The sequence below is a fragment of the Bos mutus genome, chromosome 13, assembly GCF_027580195.1.
Source record: "Bos mutus isolate GX-2022 chromosome 13, NWIPB_WYAK_1.1, whole genome shotgun sequence".
Lineage (NCBI taxonomy): Eukaryota > Metazoa > Chordata > Mammalia > Artiodactyla > Bovidae > Bos > Bos mutus.
This window is the reverse complement of record NC_091629.1, coordinates 22,489,602-22,504,905: the sequence shown is the minus strand read 5'-3', so window position 1 is coordinate 22,504,905 and position 15,304 is coordinate 22,489,602. Positions and strand designations below refer to the sequence as shown.

Here is a 15,304-nt window from a genome sequence, read left to right as displayed (position 1 = left end):
TAGTTTTTTCCCTCACCTGCGTGTTCAGACACCTAAGGCCCCAACCAAAGTGCCTAGGACATTAATAACAGGTGGAGGAGCTGGGGTTTCCGGTTTGAGGGACGAGTGTGGCTTCCCAGGTGGCATACTGGTAAAGAATCCGCCTGCCAATGCAGTAGACAGCAAGAGACACTGGTTTGATCCCTGGATTGGGAAAATCCCCAGGAGTAGGAAATGGAAACATACTCCAGTATTGCTTAGAAAGTTCCATGGACAAAGGAGCCTGGCAGGCTACAGTCCGTGGGGTCGCAGAGTTAGGAGTGAGCACACGCACACATCACAAGATTGGAGACTCTCGGTAAGGACGTGCAGGGTGTTGCCGACTGTAGCCAAGCGTTTGACCTAAAGGGATTCATCCCACGTGGACGTCTTCTAGGCCCTTTAATGGTTGGCGTTTTCCAAAGGCGACCAATCTATTACAGGTTCGTTAATCAATGACAGCCTCTTCTGCCAATCGCCAGTGAGAAGCCCGATTCCGTCGCCCAATAGTGGTACGCTGGTAGAGGGTCTAGCGGTTGCGCGATGTCATAGCACTCTGGAGTGCCCCATTGGCTGGATCAAACCCAAGCGAGCCACTGATTGGTTAACGCTGCCGGAGGGTTACAATTCAAACGCGGGCGGGCGGGCCCGCAGCCCTGCAGTTGGAACTGTGACCTCCGCGTACCGCTTTTCTCCGTCTCATCGCCGCCCGGATGGCTTCCCAGAACCGCGACCCAGTCGCCGCCGCCCGTAAAGGAGCCGAGCCCAGCGGGGGTGCTGCCCGGGGCCCTGTGGGCAAGAGGTGAGTGGTGTGGAGGTAACACCCGCCGAGCCTGGCACGCCCTGGGCATTTGGGGCCAAGAGAGAAGACTTCCGGGACCCCCACCTCCTCCTGGAACGGGTGAGATACGGGAGTTAGAGAGACACGCCAGAAGCTCTCCTGCTCTTAAGAGACACTCCCGAAAGAGGACGAAAGGGGTAGGATCACTGCCAGGATCCTCTGTCAGTGAACCGAGATGAAGATACTCCGGCGACCCTCGGTGGCTAGGCCGGAGGGTGGCGGAGGAGCGGGGTGGGGGAGGAAGAAGGGGGGAAATTGAGATCCGGAGAGAGACGCCAGAGAAGCAGATGGGGTTAAGAGTAAGCCAGATCCGTCCTTCGAGATCCTCGAATTAGGGAGGGTGAGGGCTCACTAGGACCCTCCTATGGAAATGGAGGTGACTGTTACCCAGGTGAGTCCGACTTCAGGGTAGAGGAAAGCCTCCGTGACAGCTGCTCCAGAGAGACTGGGGTGGGAGAAGATACCTGGAGTCCTGGCCCATCCAGACTCCTAGGTAACTCCAAGTACTCTTTTTGCAGGCTACAACAGGAGCTGATGACTCTCATGGTGAGTGACTGGTGCCCAGATCCCCAACCAACTGGTCTACCCTTCCACCTCCTAGTCACTTATCGTGGCTTCCTTTCCTACATCAGGCTCTTTGGTAGTCGTGGGGGTAAAAAGATGAGTCCACCTTTCTCTCTTTTGGAAAGAAGTTAATCCACCCCACCTACACGCCTTTTCTCCCACAATCTCTACTCCCCAGTACCATCCCCCCCACAGTGAAGTTATACCTAAAATACAGCTTTTATACAAGGCCTCTCCTTGTCCTGGCTGGCCCTACTTCCCTGCCCTAAGGTTTGAAAAAAGGGAAAATGTTAGTAGCTCAGTGGTGTCCGACTCTGCAACCCCATGAACTGTAGCCTGGTAGTCTCCTCTGTTGAGGGAACTCTCCAGGCAAGAATACTGGAGTGGGTAGCCATTCCCTTCTCCAGGGGATCTTCCCGCATTGCGGGCAGATTCTTTATCCTCTGAGCCACCAGGGAAGCCCTCAGGTTTATCCACACCCATCTCTCCATCCTTCTTAATATTTCTAATCCTGTCATACTTTGGAATGCTTCCTTCCTGGACTATGTTTTCTACATTAACCCTAGATACTCAACTCACATCCTTCAATGACCATATTGTTCCTCTTCCCAGTCTGCGAATAGTTTCTGGGCTTCATATATAACCAGCACTCAATAGCATGTTGAGGGAATTCCCTGGTGGTCCAGTGGACTCAACGCTTTTACTGCCTTGGGCCAGGTTCCATCCCTGGTCAGGGAATGAAGATCCCACAAGCCAAAGAACAGCCAAAAAAAAATAGCATGTTGAACTGAATTCCTACAGCCAGCATTAAAGGTCCAGAGCTGCCTTCTGCTTCCCTACACAGCATCTCATTTCTTAGCCTGGCAATGAACCTCCACAATCCCAGTACTCCCCTCAGGAAAGCATATCGGTTTGGCCCAGTTGCTTTATTTTGGATCAGAATGTGAGGTTAAGAGGAACGGGTTCACCGACTGGCCCCCCAGGAGCGAACTCTTCCAGCCCAGCATGTGTTGTTTCCTCCCCAGATGTCTGGCGATAAAGGAATTTCTGCCTTCCCTGAATCCGACAACCTCTTCAAATGGGTGGGGACCATCCATGGAGCCGCTGGCACAGTAAGTGCAGGGTTGGGAGAGGTGAGTGTGACTAAGCTGAGTCTGGGTAGAAGTGGGAGGTGAAATCCAAGTGCCAGGTCTGCTTCACGTCTCTTGCCCGGCAGGACACTCCTCTGTGTCTGCTGTGGTGCCCTGAGCTTGTGACCCTGGTCACCCAGAGTACAGTGAGAGGCTGGGTTTAAGGCAGCGCTGTCCATCTGAGACGCGTACAGAGGACCAGACAGCAGAGACAACTGAGCACACTAAGGCTCGTGGGCCTTAGACCAAAGGATCACTGAGGACCCCACCAGATACAAGAGAACGCACCAGACCAGTTTCATGCTTTATCTTCTGTTGAGTCCTGATGAACTCAGGGGTCCTGGCAAGTCCTTTATGTGGAGCTTGGGCTGGGAACTGAGGCTCGGGGCAGGAGGGTTAATCCGCGAATCTCTTTCTCCAGGTATATGAAGACCTGAGGTATAAACTGTCCCTGGAGTTCCCCAGTGGCTACCCTTACAACGCGCCCACGGTGAAGTTCCTCACACCCTGCTACCATCCCAATGTGGACACCCAGGGTAACATCTGTCTGGACATCCTGAAAGACAAGTGGTCTGCCCTGTATGACGTCAGGACCATCCTGCTCTCCATCCAGAGTCTGCTTGGAGGTGACTGTCAGGCCCGGCCCCTCCCCCAGAACCTGGGGACCTGTCAAGACTCCCCCCGGGCCGCCTCTCCTATCCACACCTGACCCTTCTTTTCCTCCACCTGCAGAGCCCAACATTGATAGCCCTTTGAACACACATGCTGCCGAGCTCTGGAAAAACCCCACAGGTAGGTCCTTCATCCTGAGGGCACCAGACCATCCCTCCCCAACCTTCAGAAGCTCCTTCAAACAACAGGAGGAATCCAGTGACTTGGGAATGTGTCCTGATGGCTTAAGGGGGCCGGGGAGGAGGGGAAGACGGTAACCCACTTCCACCTCTTCCTTGATGTGTCCGGTTCTCTTGTTTGCTATAAAATCAGAAAAACTAACCCATTCCACATTAATGGACCTTGGGGAGATTTTAAGTAGAAGACAAAGCTTTGTGCAAATGACTTGCTCTCTCAGGGCCGCTAGGCGCCTCCCCTGTCCCTGAGAGCAGAGCTACCCCCTAGAAGCAGAACCCATCCAGGAGACCTGTCTGAGTGGCCAGCAGAGGGTTAAGCTGTTGTGCTGGGAAACCCCTCCGAGCTCCCCAAAGTCCTCCCACGTGTGTATTCTTGCCGCTCTCTTGCCCACCTTATCCCCTGCCCCCATCAGTCACCAAGACCCGCCTGTTCTCTTCCAGCCTTTAAGAAGTACCTGCAAGAAACCTACTCAAAGCAGGTCTCCAGCCAAGACCCCTGACCTGGGATGTCCAGCTCTCCTTGTGTTCTTTTTTTTTCTGTTTTTCCTTAGGCGGTCTGCCCATGCCTCAGTTTCTGTACAGGACTCTGTCTTATCTGTGGTGTCATTTTGTTTTGTTTCTGTTTTTTAAATTAAGTGTGGGTAAACCCTTGTGATAAATATATTAAATAAATACATTTTGGGGTTTTTATAGCAAGTTGCTGTTTTGTCATTACCCAAGGGTTGGAAGTGCCCAGGGTCGGCAGAGATCAGGTTTAGGATTTGGGTTCTCTGCTCCACGGCCCAGGGAGTAGAAACAGCTGATAGGCTGTAGGGCTGAGCAAGGAAGTGACAGGATTCCCTCCCTTGTAACCTGAGTTATTTTATGATTCTGCATCTGTTTCCTCATCTATAAAACAGGTGTCACAAAATGCTAGTTTCTGGGAGTTCCCTGGGGGTCTAGTGGTGAGGAGTCAATGCTTTCACTGCTGCAGCCCGGGTTCAACCCCTGGGAACTGAGATCCCAGAAGCCACACAGCGTGGCAATAAATAAATACTAATTTAAAGAAAAGCAAAATGCTGATCTTATGGAGTGGTGACACAGACCAGGAACACAGGTGTTGTCCCAGTTGTGTTGCAGATGAAGCTGAGCCAGATCTTAAGACTGAAATGGAGCGATACAGTGTGTGTGTGTGTGTGTGTGTGTGTGTGTGTGTGTGTGTTAGAGAGGGCTGGGAGGAGGACCAGCTACCCACTTTAGGACAGTAGATTTTTTGACCCTGAAGAAGGAGCAAGATGACATTCAGGTAACCCTACAGCCGGCCCAGGGTCTGGGGAGACAGCCAGGGGAAGTTTTCTGGATGAAGGTCATAAGTCACCCCTGGCCCAGGTCCTCCACTGGTGGTTCCATCTCCACTGGGGCACATTCACCTGCTCCATCTCCCAGCATTTCCTCTGCTTGCTGCACCACTGGTCCAGAGCCCCAGCCCCCTGGGCCATCTTTCCACTGACCCACCATAGGCCTTTGGGCCCCTGGAAGGAAACCCCCGTGTTGACCAGCTGGGTCCCAGCAGGCCGAGGTGCTAGGCCCTGCCCAGGTCCTGCAGGAAGATCTCCATGAGAAGCTTAGGTGCACTCCAACAAAGCCCGAGCGTTGCCCTGCTCGCCTAGCCTGGTCAACTGTCTGCAGCTGCTTGTGCAGGCCTGGGGTAGGGCAGGAGGAGGAGATAGCAGGGAGACCATCAGGAAGGTTCTCACCCACCTTTTTCTCTTAATCCAGCTAGCCCACATCCCTGTGCCCCGACCAAGCTGTCACATGTGGAAAGAACTGCGGTTGGAACTTAAATGTCCTCTGATCAATTTCTTCATCTCAAATTGTGCTGTTGGCTCTCTCCTTGGAGCTTAGACTCATGTTGTTCAATCTACTGTGCATATAAACCTTCCTGGGATTTTATTCAAATACAAATTTTGATTCCGTCCGTCTGGGTGGGGCCTGACGCTCTGCAGTTCCAATTGGCTCCCAGGTGGTATCACTGCTGTTGTCTAGTTAAAGGTACAGAGCTGTCTTCTCAAGGTGTGCTCCTTCCACGTGTCACCTGGATCTGGCTAGAAATGCAAGTTCTTGGCCCCAGTAATCTGTCCAGATGATTCTGATGCTGTCAAATTGAAAATCACCAGACCAGGCTTCCCTGGTGGCCCAGTGGTTCAGAATCTGTCTGCCAATGCAAGGGACACAGGTTCAACTCCTGGTCCAGGAAGATCCCATATGCTACAAGGCAACTGAGCTCATATGCCACAACTACTGAGCCTACACTCTATAGAGTCCACCAGCCACAACCCCTGAGCCCACGCATGCCCTAGAGGCCATGCCCTGCAAAAAGAGAAGCCACTGCAGTAAGAACCCCAAGCATTGCAACTAAGAGTAACCCTGCTTGCTGCAAATAAGACCCAGTGCAGCCAGAAATAAATAAAATTAAAAAAAAAAAAAAAGTCACCAGGCCAGGAGATGTCTGAGAAGAGCAGCGCTCAGAATCTGACACTAAATTGGTTCTTAAGTGCTGACCAAGGTGGATAAGTCTTTGCCTGCCTTAGGAAGCCTCCTTATGTACTTTGCTAGATCATGGTGTCTGATCCCCCCAGATGGTCATGTGGCCTACAAGTGTCAGTCACAGAGACCCAACTCCACATTGTCATTCAGAACTAATCCCTCCAAGAAAGTAAAATTGCTTTATTGACTACTACTAGGGCTGCTAAAAGAGGAGGGAGTCAGTCTGGGCTGCTGGTGGAGACAGCTGCAAATAAAAAGAATGCCAAGCAGAAACAAATAGCTGAGAGATGACACTGAAACTCTGGCCTCCACTTCACGCCTTGGCATCCCAGTGTCATGAGTCAACAAATCTTTTTCGTGTAAGTCAGTTTGACTTCAGTTTCGGACACTAGCTCAGTAAGTATGAGAAGGTGGTCGTGGTGGTTGCTAAGTCGCTAAGTCATGCCCGATTCTTGTGAAGCCATGGACTGTAGCCTGCTAGGCTCCTGTGATGATTGTCATTCTCATTCATTCAGTACAACGGTAGAGTGCCTACTAGGTAAAGGCCCTAGGTTGGGGGCTGGGGATAAGGCAGGGAAGAAGACACAGTGCTGTCCTCGAGGAGAGTGAAGTTTAGGGAACAGATAGACATATCAGTGGGGCATCAGAGGTGGCTCAGTGGTAAAGCCTCCGCCTGCCAATCCCTGGAATGGGAAGATCCCCTGGAGAAGGAAACAGCAACCCACTCCAGTATCCTTGCCTGGGAAATCACATGGACGGAGGAGCCTGGCAGGCTACAGTCCATGGGGTCACAAAGAGTCAAACACAACCAAGTGACTGAACACATACACAAGCGAAGGCATGTCAATAGCAGGAATAAGTGGTGGTTAAAGTAGAACTGTGTTAGAATTCCTGATCCACTCCCATATTACTTGTACACACTTGGGAACTTAGAGCAAACCTCTCTGTAAAATGGAAATATTAGTAGCTACCTCATAGGATAGAACAGTGCCTCAGAATAGTGCCTGACACATAAAAAGCACTAAATAAAAGCCGGATGTGGGAGATCCCTGGCAGTCTAGTGGTTAGGATTCCAGGCTTCCACTGACAGGGCTTGGGTTCAGTCCCCAGTCAGGGAACTGAGATAAGCCACGTGGTGTGGCAAAAAAAAAACAAAAACAGCGCTAGGCTCACATGTTGCTATGAGCACTCAGAGGTGAGTGAGGCACCTAACAAAGATGGGGAGGGTCAAAGAAGGCTCTTTGGAGAAAGGAATTGGGCCGTGTGGGAGGTAATAGGCAGTTCATGAAGCCTTGAGCAGGGCAGTGACATGATCAGATTTGGTTTTGGGAAGATCCTTCTGGCCACCGTCTGTCTAGGGAGTGAGTGGCTGGAAGGAAGTTTGCTACTGTTATCAATAGCCTGGTAAGCAATGGTGGTGACCTGAGTTATGACGCTCAGTGGGCTTGGAGAGGAGGGATGAAGTGGTAGGGAGACAAAGTGGCAGGGCCCAGTAAGTAAATTAGAGGTGGGAAACGAGTTTCAGAATTTCTGACTTGGGTCTCATCCCTGAGAAAGGCACCACAAGACAAGATGGAGGAGGGAGATTTATCAATTTACAGCAGAGCCAGTTTGAAGCACTCAGGACGCCCAGAAAGAACTGTCACTGCTAGTCTTACTCCTGTTTCCACCCCACAGCCATATCGTCTCGGTCAGTGGTCCCCAGCCTTTTGGGCACCAGGGACCAATTTCATGGAAGACAATTATCCACCAACCAGAGTGGTAGGTGGGGGGATGGTTTCAGGATGATTCAAGCACACTACATTTCTATTATTATTACATTGTGATAAATAATTATATAACTCACCATAATGCAGAATCAGATCATCAGGCATTAGATTCTTGTGCAATCTAGATCCCTCACATGCATAGTTCACAGTAGGGTTTGCACTCCTTTGAGAATCTAATACTGCCACTGATCTTACCGGACATGAAGCTCAGGAGGTAATGTGAGCGATGGGGAATGGCTATGAATACAGATGAAGTTTCAATCCTCACTCACTAACTCACCTCTCACCTCCTGCTGTGTGGCCCACTTCCTAATAGGCCATGGACTGGTACCGTACCCGGTACTGGAGATTGGGGACCTCTGATCTAAGTTATCATCTATATGTCTGGGTAAGATGGTTGGATGGCATCACCAGCTCAATGGACATGAGTTTGAGCAAGCTCCAGGAGTTGGTGATGGACATGGAAGCCTGGCATGCTGCAGTCCATGGGGTTGCAAAGAGTTGGGCATGACTGAGCAACTGAACTGAACTGATATGTCTGGGTACGTCATTCCACTCGGTGTTAGTTTCCTCAACTGTAAAATGGAAATAAGGGCATCTGTCCCTGGGGTTGTGTGGATAAATGAGACAATGAGCAGCACACAGTAGGCACTCATAGGGATGATAACTAACCTCCAGCACTGTTCCTGGTTGGAAATACCATCCAGGAAACACGAATGAGACAGAAAGGGGAGAAGAAAACACGGAGTTGGAGAGAGAGAGCTAGAGCGATGAATAAGAGTTCAATGTTTTAAGATGATAACAACATTACTAAAAGGATTTACTGTATGCTGACTCTGTGCCAGCCTCTGTTCTAAGCACTTGGTACACATTAACTAGTCCTTCCAACGCTGTGAAAGTGAAAGTCACTCAGTCCTGTCCGATTCTTTGGGACCTCATGGACTGTACAATCCATAGAATTCTCCAGGCCAGAATATTGGAGTGGGTAGCCTTCTCCTTCTCCAGGGGATCTTCCCAACCCAGGGATCAAACCCAGATCTCTGACATTGCAGGCGAATTCTCTACCAGCTGAGCCACCAGGGAAGGCCAAAGATATGTACTGTCATTGTCCCCACTTTACAGATTAGGATAGGGAGCAGAGAGTGGTTTGTCACCGGCAGTGAGGATTCAGACTTAGCTTTACCAAAGCCAAACTACCACTGCACCTAATTAGCTTCAGCCCGACTCTCACTATCATTGAGTTGTTTCCAAAAGAGCTCTGGTCGCCAGAGTGCAGCCAGTCAGCGCACGGATCAAGGAAGGACGCGATGGTATCTGAGCTGGGTCGTGGTATCTTGGAGATGGCATCTGAGCTGAGTTGAAGGATTTGCCAAGGCTTTAATAAGAGGAAGAAGGGGAGTCCAAGGAGAGAGAACAACGTGTGCAAAGGCCCGAGGGCTTAAAGTGCACCCCACCTCCAGAGCAAGAGAGAGAGGCCGAAGCCTGTCGAGGGGAGGGGCAACTGTGAGAAGGAGGGGATGGAATCTGGATTTGCTTCTAGAAGCAGAGGGGACGCTGGAAGCGCCAGGCGCCACACAGCCCCTCAGCTAAGCTGTCACGCACGCTCAGTCGCGAAACTTCCGAGGGCACGGAACGCCACCTCGGGTTCCCGGGTCCCGCTGCGCTCGGACCGGAGGACGCTCGGGCGGCTCCAGCCTTGCGGCGCCCTGGACGGTGGCCCAACCAGGCGGCCCCGGACACACGATCCGTCCCGGTCCTCCCCTCTACTCAAGCCACGCGCTTTGCAATGTTTCCTTTTATTCCTTCCAGACACATCCCCAGAAGGGGCCGCGCCTCCCGCCCGGGGCGGGGGAACGAAAGCGGCTCGGGGGGCGGCGCCGCCCACGCCCGAGGGCCGCGCGGTGTCGATGGCTGCAAGGGCCGACTTCTTACTGCACGCCCTCCATCATCTTCAGGAACTCTGCGGGAAAGGATAGGGTGGGGCGCTCACGAGTCTCCCCGCGGCGGACTAGGCCGGGTCCCGGGGTGGGGCGGGGGACCTGCCTCTGAGACCGGGCGCCGGGCTATTAGCCGATACATTGCACAAAACCAGCCCGCGGGAGGCGGGGAAAAACCTGGCCCCGCCCCGCCCTCAAGGCGGAGGACGCTCCCGTCCGCGAGCCCCGGTCCCCGCGCGCCCCAGACCCTCACCGTCGAAGTCAATGCGGCCGTCGTTGTTCTTGTCCCCGTCCTTCATCAGGGATTCGAGCTCCTCGTCTGTCACGTGCTCCCCGGAGGCTCGGAAAATCTCCGCCAGCTCCTCGGCGTCGATGTAGCCGTCCGCGTTCCTGCGGGAGTGTAGGGCCGGGGCGGGGAGGGGGGCGCTCAGGGCCCGCAGGTGCGAGCCGCCCGCGCCACGCCCCCCGCCTGCACCCCCATCCGCCCCCCCGCCCCCCAGAACCTTCCGGCCCTGCGGGCCATATTCAGACTGCTCCGCGCCTTGGCTGCTCCCAGGGCCTCCGACGCACCTGTCGAAGATGCGGAAACACTCAGCCAGCTCCTCCTCGGTCTTGCCCTTGGCGTCCTCTTTCATCTGGCGCACCATCATGACCAAGAACTCCTCGAAGTCGATGGTGCCGCTGCCTGAGGGGAGCGGGTGGTAAGTGGGCCCGAGCCCTGGCTGCCACGCCCCCACCCCCGAGGGCCGCCGGCTCACCATCCTCATCCACCTCCTCGATGATGGCGTCCAGCTCCTCTTTGGTGGGTGTCTGGCCCAGCATCCTCATCACGGTGCCCAGCTCCTTGACGCTAATGTCCCCGCCGCCGTCCGCGTCGAACATGTCAAAGGCGGCCTTGAACTCTGCCAGGGCGAGGAGGGCAGAGGGCTGAAGTGAGCCTGGCGAGACTGTCAGCCTCACATCCACATACTGTCTCCCCGCCTGCCCAGACTCCAGGTTCCCCGGCACCCCGCCTCCCAGCAGCCAGCCCGCCCACCCCCACTCACCAGCGATCATCTCCTCGCTGAGGTAGGACCGGGCCTCAGCCTGCTGGTCCGTCGTCTGCAGAAGACACGGGCCATCAAAGAGTCGAAGGGACAGCCCGGAGTACATTCCTGCCTTCACCCCGTTCTCCTGCACCCCCATTTCTGTACGTGCCCTCTAAGTCCCTGCAGAGCAACAGCTTCCAGTTGCCCCACTCTGGGCATGCCCCCACAGCACCCAGCTCCACTTTTGAAGAACTGGGGATTATGTCTCGCTTGTCTATCGGAGATCAAGTCAGGACCTCCATCCCCATGACCTTCCGCGAGTCATTAAATGTACCTCATTCCCTCATCTCTTCTCAGCAGCTTTTCCGGGATCAGCTGGAATCAGCCCAGTGAGAAAGAAGGCTTTGTAAAGTGCCAGCACGATTCCAGCATGGTTTTCCAGTTTCCCCTACCTGCTCATCACACTTGGTACTTTAATAGTGAAGTCACTCAGTCGTGTCCTACTCTTTGCGGCCCCATGGACTGTAGCCTACCATGCTCCTCTCTCCATGGGATTCTCCAAGCAAGAACACTGGAGTGGGTTGCCATTTCCTTCTCCAGGGGATCTTCTCAACCCAGGGATCGAATCCGGATCTCCCGCATTGCAGGCAGACACTTTAACTTCTGAGCCACCAGGGAAGCCCGGTACTTTAATAGGTGCTAATAAATGTTTGCGGTCACACAAATAATAATGTGACAGAAAGTTACTGATTACTGACCAAGGGTCAGGCCATAGACCAGGCACTGGTACCACCAAGGAATCAGGCACATTCCCTCCCTCAGAACTTGCAGAGACAGAGGGTGTAAGCTTCCTTCGGATGACTCAGTCATCAGAGTAAATACCACTCGGTGCTGGGCAGAGTGGGATGTGGGCCTTGTGGGGGTGACAGATGGCTCTGGAGAGTTCCGGTCACATCCAAGCCCAGACACCCAGCTGGGGCTTTGGACTGAGGCTGGTGGTGAGGGAGTGCTGAAGCATCCTAGGAGTCCTTTGGCTGGCTGGCAGCCGCCTGTCCTCCCTGTCTCCCTCCTCCCCTCCCCCTCCCCAGTCCTGAGCCAGAAGGGCAGACTATTTTTAGTAAGGCATGGGCAACAGCAGCTGCCCTGCGGGTCCAGTTACTCCTTGAAGAGAAGTGGGGAGGGCTCTTGGAGGAGAAGCACAGCCTCAAATCCCAGCCCCTCTCAGGGAGGCTGACATCTCTCTAACCCGGCTCTGTCATCTTTGGCCCCTTGGAGCTCTGGGGGTCCTGCTCCTGAGCAGGCCTCCTGTCTTCCAGAGGAGGGCTTTAGCAAGGCTTCCAACCCATCCCCCCACCACCACTCACTGCCTTGCTGGATAACCCCCTCTCCACCACGAGGGAGACAAGCTAAGGCCCACTCACAATCCCCTGATCCACACTGCTAGAAGCCTCAGAAGATCTCAGGGAACCAGCAAGCCTGGAGGATGGGCCCCTGGAACGTCCTCACAGCCCTCCCCTTCCAAAACAAGTCCAAGGCCCTCTTCCAGCCTTCCTCCCAGACACCGGCATTCCAGGAGCCTTCAGATTCCATCTTCAAACATCCAAGTGACTGCCCCACCAAGAACCCAGATCTGAAAGATGCCCAGAAGAGCTCCAGTGAGGGCAGAGAGGAAGTCCCTTCTGGTGCTTACCATTTTGCAGGTCAACCTGGACTCCCACTCTAGGTCACCTTCTCCGTACTCCACCACCCAAAGATGCCCTGGCCCGCTCTAGCCCCTCAGATTTGTAGGGGCACCCTCTCCTCCCACCTCCCTGCTCCCCAGGACCGATGCCCTGGCCAATCAGATCCTGGGGTCAGTGCGCCACCCCTCCCAGAATCCTAGCCCATTACCTAATTTAGCCAAGGGCCCTTGCAGAGAAATTTAAGCCTCTGAGCAGGTGGCGGGCTTGACGTCCTAGATTCTTGTGAGGAGAACCCGCCCTGCTCTGCCACTCCTAGTGAGCCCCCCCGCCCCACCCCCAAGAAGCACGCTTGCTCCAAGATGGGTGAGGAAGATCAGGATAGAGGAAAGAGAGGCAGCATAGTAGCATGGAAGAGCACAAGCCTTGACGTTCAAAACCCAAGATCCAAGTCCTATCTCTACAAGCTGTGCATACATGGGCATGTGGTAATGCCACTCTGAGCTTCAGTTTCCTTGTGTGTGAGATGAAGACAGTCATAACCTTCCTCCCAGAGAAACCATGGTAAACGGGAGCTTGGGTTTAAGTCACTGGGCTTGTGCCAACTACTTAAAGTCAGTGCTTTGCAAGTGGAGTGTTTTGTCTTTGAATCAGAGACCAGAGCGGGACGAGACAGGATGAGGGGAAATTGACAGCCACAGTTACTGAACCTCTGCTAAGCGTTTTAATCATCTAATCTCACCCAGTACTCATCCTGTGAGGAAGCAACTATGGTTATTCCCCTTTTTACCAGGGAGCTTTGTAAACCATAAAGCTCTATAGTCACTTTGGGGATTCTTATTCATTCTGACTGAGAGGAAGTTGGGGCAGACGGTCCTCCAGGGACCTGTCTGGAGGGAAAAATGAATAGAGGGGTCCAGGAAACGGGGTGTGCACTTGGAACAGAAATAAACATTGAAAGTAGATTCTTCTCTCAAGCTTACCTTGTCCAGGAAAGGAGGTTTGGGGATTCACTTTTTTAGCGGGGGAGGGGACCAGGGGAGGTTTCACTAAGTAAATGCAGGGACAGCTGGCCCTTTGCTGCAGCTCGGGGAAGAAGTCTGGAGGAGTTCAGCTGGCCTCCTAGAGAGTGAAGGGGTGGGTGGATCAAGTCAAATCCGAAGGGAGACCACCCTGAGAATCCACGGGGTCCACCAGGGTGTTGGGATGGGCAACATTCATGGACTCTCATCAAGTAACAGAAAGAGCACGATGATGACTAAACACAGGGGCTGGGGCCAGGGAGAGGGGGCTGGACACCAAGGAAGGCAGACGGACAGTGGCAGCTGGGCTGCCTTCTTGCCCTACATAGATATTCCCAAGGAAAGCTCTGTGGAGCCAGGCCAGGCTAAATAAGGCCTCCCCCATCCAGGCCCAGGGCCAAAGGGTGATGCTCTCCAGGGGGTGCCTATTTGGACACAAACATTGGAACCACTTGATCCTTTAGGAACAGAGTATAGAGAGTATAGAACTCCCAGCAATCCTTTGTTCATTAGTTTGTTCTTTAATATATTCGGGGAAATAGATAAGGTCCAAACTCAGTGTGGCCAAGCAAGGTCCCACTGACCCTTCCATTTTCATTCCCACCTTACAAGTGGTTCTGCTCTGGTTCAAGCTAAAATGCAGCTCCAAACACCACCCTTTATAGCCCTCCAAGCCCTTGCACATGTAGGTTTGTAGGTGTTTTTTTTAATATTTACTTATTTGGCTGTGCCGGGTCTTAGCTGAGGCATGTGGTACGTTCCATCTTCATTGAGGCATGCAGGATCTTTAGTTGTGGCCTGTGAACGCTTAGTTGCAGCATGTGGGATCCAGTTCCCTGACCAGGGATTGAACTTGGGGCCCCTGCAATGGGAGCTCAGAGTCTTAGCCACTGGACCAGGAGTGAAGTCCCTCAGTTTCTTCGTCTTAAAAATGGACGATTCTTTCCACTAACAGCCTGTTCCCCAGGAGGTTGTGAGGGTTAGATATGACACCTTTTCAAGTGCCGAGAACCAGGTGGAGGATACCGTGGAACCTCAGGAAATGACAGCCTTGCCTCATGCACCGAGGGATGGCAGGGAGTGTGTTCCATTCAAAGCCATTCCCCCACCCCTGTCTCCTGCACATTTAAAAAGGGCAGGAGTGGACTTCCCTGGTGGCGGAGAGGATAAGAATCTGCCTCCCAAAGCAGGGGACATGAGTTCAGTCCCTGGTCTGAGAAGATTCCACATGCTGCAGAGCAACTAAGCCCATGCTCCACAACTACTGAACCCTCGCTCCAGAGCGAGGGTTGGAGCCACAACTTCCAAGCCCAAGTGCTGCAACTACTGAAGCCCAGGTGCCTGGAGCCTGTGCTCTGCAACAAGAGAAGCCACTGCAATGCGAAGCCTGTGAACCACAACGAAACAAAGAGTAGCCCCTACTCGCCACAACTAGAGAAGGCCAGGCAAAGCAACGAAGCCCAGCGCAGCCAAAAGTAAAATTAAAAAAAAAAAATTTAAAGAAGAAGGAGCTACTATCAGAGATTTTATCTGATCATACAATATAACTAGCAATATCTTCCCTGCTAGGGACTGATAGCTAGGCCTTCTGACAGGAAGGGACAATAAATTCTTGACCTACAGCTGCCTTCTGGATACAAGATAAAAACACAGCTTGTTAGAGGAATTGCTGAGATTGCAACTGACATCGCAAGATAAAAAACAGGATGTGGAACTCAGGAGACCTGGGCTGCAAGGCCCCACTCTCAGAAACCTCTGGCAAGCTGTGTGACTTCAGGCAAGTAACTCAGCCCCTCTGGGTCTCAGTTTCCTCGTTTGTCTATGTGCTCTGTGTGAGGCAGGCTCAAATGAGATTGTAAGAACTTGTGAACACTGGAGAAACAATAATCACTGTGTAACTGATGATCCTCTTAGCCCCTGCTCTGAGCTAAGCTCTGGACTA

At 53.0% G+C, this 15,304-nt stretch overlaps 2 protein-coding genes across 3 annotated transcripts; one reads left to right on the top strand and one right to left on the bottom strand.

The window, feature by feature from the left end:
* Window positions 1-289: 289 nt before the first annotated feature.
* On the top strand, window positions 290-4,093 carry UBE2C (ubiquitin conjugating enzyme E2 C). 2 transcript variants are annotated; one of them, XM_014478758.2, is made up of 6 exons: window positions 290-820; window positions 1,378-1,405; window positions 2,449-2,556; window positions 2,975-3,179; window positions 3,286-3,345; window positions 3,843-4,093. In XM_014478758.2, exons 1-6 carry the CDS (start codon window positions 732-734, stop codon window positions 3,899-3,901), a joined length of 549 nt encoding a protein of 182 aa, XP_014334244.1. In that variant the 5' UTR covers window positions 290-731; the 3' UTR covers window positions 3,902-4,093. The 2 variants fall into 2 exon arrangements, with proteins under 2 accessions (XP_014334244.1, XP_005897607.1); XM_005897545.2 differs by having other exon boundaries at window positions 616-820; window positions 2,449-2,535.
* Window positions 4,094-9,476: 5,383 nt separating this feature from the next.
* On the bottom strand, window positions 9,477-12,454 carry TNNC2 (troponin C2, fast skeletal type). Its single transcript, XM_070381114.1, has 6 exons — window positions 12,352-12,454; window positions 10,680-10,734; window positions 10,392-10,535; window positions 10,204-10,318; window positions 9,887-10,023; window positions 9,477-9,656 (listed from the first exon to the last, which is right to left on the bottom strand). Exons 1-6 carry the CDS (start codon window positions 12,352-12,354, stop codon window positions 9,625-9,627), a joined length of 486 nt encoding a protein of 161 aa, XP_070237215.1. The 5' UTR covers window positions 12,355-12,454; the 3' UTR covers window positions 9,477-9,624.
* Window positions 12,455-15,304: the final 2,850 nt, after the last annotated feature.